General features: G+C 35.7%; 1 protein-coding gene across 1 annotated transcript; it reads left to right on the top strand.

Annotated features, from left to right (window-relative positions):
- The first annotated feature begins 241 nt into the window (after positions 1 to 241).
- Positions 242 to 2491, top strand: LOC132618546 (uncharacterized). The gene is made up of 2 exons (XM_060333579.1): positions 242 to 398; positions 971 to 2491. Exon 2 carries the CDS (start codon positions 973 to 975, stop codon positions 2017 to 2019), a length of 1047 nt encoding a protein of 348 aa, XP_060189562.1. The 5' UTR covers positions 242 to 398; positions 971 to 972; the 3' UTR covers positions 2020 to 2491.
- The last annotated feature ends 1861 nt before the right edge of the window (positions 2492 to 4352 follow it).

Below are 4352 nucleotides of genomic sequence, written 5' to 3'. Positions count from 1 at the left end.
TATTTAGCGGGATAGGAGAGAGGGACATTTTTTTTTTGGCTTAAATTTAGGGGTGTGGAAAGTTATCAGATGAGTGGTAAAAAAGTGATAGCTATAGAAAATAAATATGTTATATTTTAGCTACTAAATATAATTATTATAAAATTTAATTATGTCTCATAAATAGGTAATAATGTAAGTTATGCGAAGTAAATTTTACCTTTTATAAACTTGGGCGAAGACCAAATCCATAAATATGACCCCAAACTCAAAAGTAGAGTCGAATGCTGGGCTACTCGCATCGTAGCGCGTGTAAGTAAGCGTTCTTCATTCTTGATTCTTCACTATTCACTGATATATGAATGGTTGATTTGGGTTCGACTAGGTGGTTTGAAACATCTCAAGACAAACACTCTAAGGTACTTTGTGACACCCCACTTCATAGTATTGATTCACGTTGTATGTTGGTGTTCACAATTGTATTTTGTTTAAATACTTGATCATGGCTTTATCAAAAATTGAAAATGTGATTCCATTACTTGTTTTGATTTTATGCAAAGTTTTCTTACCTTAATTCATTCTAGCTAACTGAAAAGAGAGTGTGTGTTTTGTTCTCTATTTGCTAACTGACTGATTCTTCAATATGCCATTAATATAATGTGATTTTTGGTCCTCTGTATTTCAGTAAATGATATCATAACTCTAATTAAATCATATTTATATATAACAAATGGTTCTATTTGATTGAAACTGAATTTTGGTTTTTGCTTATTTTATAACCACCAAAAAGAATGTATCTCGTTGATTTGATGGAACAAAAACCTGATTCAAGGAAATTATGCTCTTAAAATTTATAGGATGTTTAATTGGGTATATTGTTCTCTTGTCTATTCAAACCTGCAGTTTTGACCTATTTTAAAGTTGTATTGAGATGTGCACTGCTGTTAAAGAGTAATGATCCTATTGTATTGAACTATTGATTGTTTTCCAGGCATGCTAAAACGCGGAAACAGGATGGTGAAACAACAAAGTAATTCCCAAAGTATACGGATGCCTGTTATTACTACGTTTCTCATTTTAATTTGTGTTCTAGTTTGGGTTTTATATAGGGAAAGTGGAGAAAAATCTGATTCATTGACTGGTTTAATCAAAGAAAATTTGAATAGCGTTAGCTTTTCGGTTAAGTTAGACCCAACTGTGGAGTTCAGAAATGGGACAGATTTAATATGGCAAATCCCGGACTCACCCAAGGCAATTCTCTTTCTAGCACATGGTTGTAATGGTAAAGCAGCTAACTTTTGGGACAGATCACCTAAGTGCCCGAATTGTGTGGGTCTACCTGAAGAAAGACTTATCACTCTTAATGCCTTAGCTAAGAGATTTGCAGTTCTCGGGGTATCTAGTTCCGGGAGGTGCTGGTCGATGGAAGAGGAAAGGTTTATCGTTAAAGATATTATCGAATGGTGGGTTGTGAAACAAAAGCTTCAAAGCTTGCCTCTTGTAGCTTTAGGTGCTTCATCTGGTGGATATTTTGTTTCAGTTCTTGCAACTGATTTAAGATTCAGTAGCATAACAATAATGATAGCCGAGGGTTTGTTTGATCGAATGGACATTCCGAAGAGTTACCCTCCTACCCTATTCGTGCACATGCCCAAAGATAAATGGAGAAGGGTGAGAATAGAGAGATACTTGACATTCCTGAAGAGTAAAGGCATTGATGTTGCAGAGGTCAAATGCATGGAGTTTGCATTGTCACCTAATCTGTTAGCTGATAGGATTCCGGGTCTTGATTTAGCTACCTCAGGGAAGTTGTATAGTCTGTTCCAGGAAAAAGGTTTCATTGATGCAAAAGGTTTCATGAGAAATGACGGGCGTGCAATACAATGGAAAGCGGCTCTCAAGGAGAGAGAGATTATTCTCCCAGACAAGTCCATAGCGAATCACATTCAAGAGGAAATGAATCTTGCGTTTGCTTATCATGAAATGACCAGCTTGCCGTCTGAACAAATCTTTAACTGGTTTGAAACTCATATGAGCTGATCAGCATTCTTATGCTGTGTAATTTTCCTCTAGTGGCAGAGGAGAGAATATGGTTACCACAGCTTTGGACTGGGTGACAACAGACCTCAGTACTGTTTTGTGCTCATGTTATTTCACTGGGTTGAAGTCCAAGTGGGTATTCCTGTGGTCACATTGTGATGGAAAATATTGTCTCAGCATTCGAACTTCATCATGTGAAAGGGCTGCCTACTGTTATATAGAAAACAGTGTATAGTGCAAAACACTTAGTACCTAGGTCTGCTTTCTGTTTTTTAGAAAAAAGGTAATTGAAACTAGGTTTACTCTTTGTCCTTAGGAATGAAGCTCTTTTTTTTAAATGAAGTTAGGAATGAAAATTTTCAAGTGCAATTTCATGTAAGTTCTTGTTATCTCACCATTATAGGAAACACAAGCCTTTCTGTTCTTGAATATCTTGGGAAATAAAATCAAATTTTTATCTCTTTTATTCTAATCTTTCCTCTTTACATGGATTGGAATTTCATTTCCTGAGTTAATTATGCTTCAACATGGGTGATTGTTTATTACTACCACTTCTTTTCATGTGTACCCAAAATTCTTTTCCTGCATCAGTCTCTAGAAGAAATTGAGTGAGCATTTTTGTCTGAGAAGAACTTCATCTGTTGGAAAGTAATTAAGTAAAGTTAATCTTTAGTTAAAAAATGTATTGGAGGTGGTTGAGGGGGTTTGATGAAACTATCAATTGGGTGTGTCTTCCAAATCAAATGACTCTGGGGCATTTACATTATTTTACCTTCCTAGGATACTTATGACCCCATTAATTAATCATCAATTTATGGTTCAATTCTCGCTCTAGTGCAATGTGGCAGAAAAACAATGACTATATTCAGATCTCTCTATGATTTAGATTTTGTTGCAAGTGTAAATATAATATCTTTGACTTTCAACATATCATGTTTTTAAGTTGGAAACAGAATTCTGAATAAAATAACCAACTCTGGAGAATTTTGTTATACTGTATTAGCATTCAGCATGAGTAGGATATGGGAATTCTCATCTTGAGGGAGGGGAGTGAGTTATATGTTACGCTTTCCATCAAGAAAGGAAATCTTTACATTGTATGCTCCTTCATCAGTAAGGTAAATACTCTACAGCAACTATTTGTCAGAGTGAGCTCTCAAGGTTCGTGTGACGATTCAGATATTTTAGTTGCAGTATTACTACAATTGATGTTCCTAGTTGCTAGCTAATTGTTCAGGCTAGTGCTAAGGTACAGAATTCATTTGGAATGGTAGGATTCATTCATACAAGCCCATAGTGTCACCACTTGGAGATTAATGTGGTTGAAGTTCTGCAACCTTGGTGCATGTCCAATATGGTTTGTTGCATGCGACTCTTGTTATACTCTTTGCAATTTTCATTTGCTTTTCTTTAATTGTCTCTTTCTCCAGAATTCTGATCAGACTGGAAATTTGCATCAAGGAGACCTCCTATGTATTACTGATGTGATGGTATATTGATTTAGGTCCATCAGCGACAGAAGTAACTCTGACAGCAGCTTTTCTAGCTACCACCGGCACTCAAAGGACCTTAAGACTATTTATATTCTCTCTTTATCTGTCATGTGTGGCATATTTCGGATCAGCTCGAGCATCCTAGCTCAGTAGCTCTTTTGAGCCAAGAACTACAAATACTCATAATGTGTGCTTCTTCGAGATGCAGGCATGCAACCACCAGTTGTACCTAATTTCTGATGGGAGCGCAAAACAGTTACAATGAAGATCTTCATTCAGATGAACAATCATTATGAACTATCAGCTATAGAGAGTTGCAAAACATTCATAAGTTATTCTAAAAGAGTATATAGTACATTGTCGAAGAAAACTTGTGATTGTGAGAATATCTATGTTAGAACTTTCATAAGTCATGATAGTTAAAAAGTATTTACTCCAACCAAGTTGGTGCTTACTAGGGCAAAGATAAGGTTGAGTTCAGTATATTTGTATTCTCCTTTTTGGCATAGCAATAATCGTACAACTTGAGCAACCTGCTCTTTCTAAAGTATATTATGTTGTGAACCAAAGGTCTGATAGCGTGGATTTCGTTACTGCTTATTGCCCCCTGCTGCGCATAATCAAAGCCATTCATCTCTCTGTCATTGAGCTGTATTTTTTAAATCTATAGGTAGACTACTGGATTTCTTGTTACTTCAAAACCTTTACATTTTTTTTAGCCATGGATGCACTTGAACAAACAAAATTAGCATCTTAAGTATGAAGTTTACATTTGAAAAGTAATATGAAGTTCATATCCATTCATTATTCCTAGTTTCCATTCTTTGTTGTTTTGGCAGA

Source organism: Lycium barbarum, chromosome 11 (genome assembly GCF_019175385.1).
Source record: "Lycium barbarum isolate Lr01 chromosome 11, ASM1917538v2, whole genome shotgun sequence".
Classification (NCBI taxonomy): Eukaryota; Viridiplantae; Streptophyta; class Magnoliopsida; order Solanales; family Solanaceae; genus Lycium; species Lycium barbarum.
Note: the sequence above shows the minus strand (reverse complement) of the source record. Positions and strands in the feature narration are given on the sequence as shown.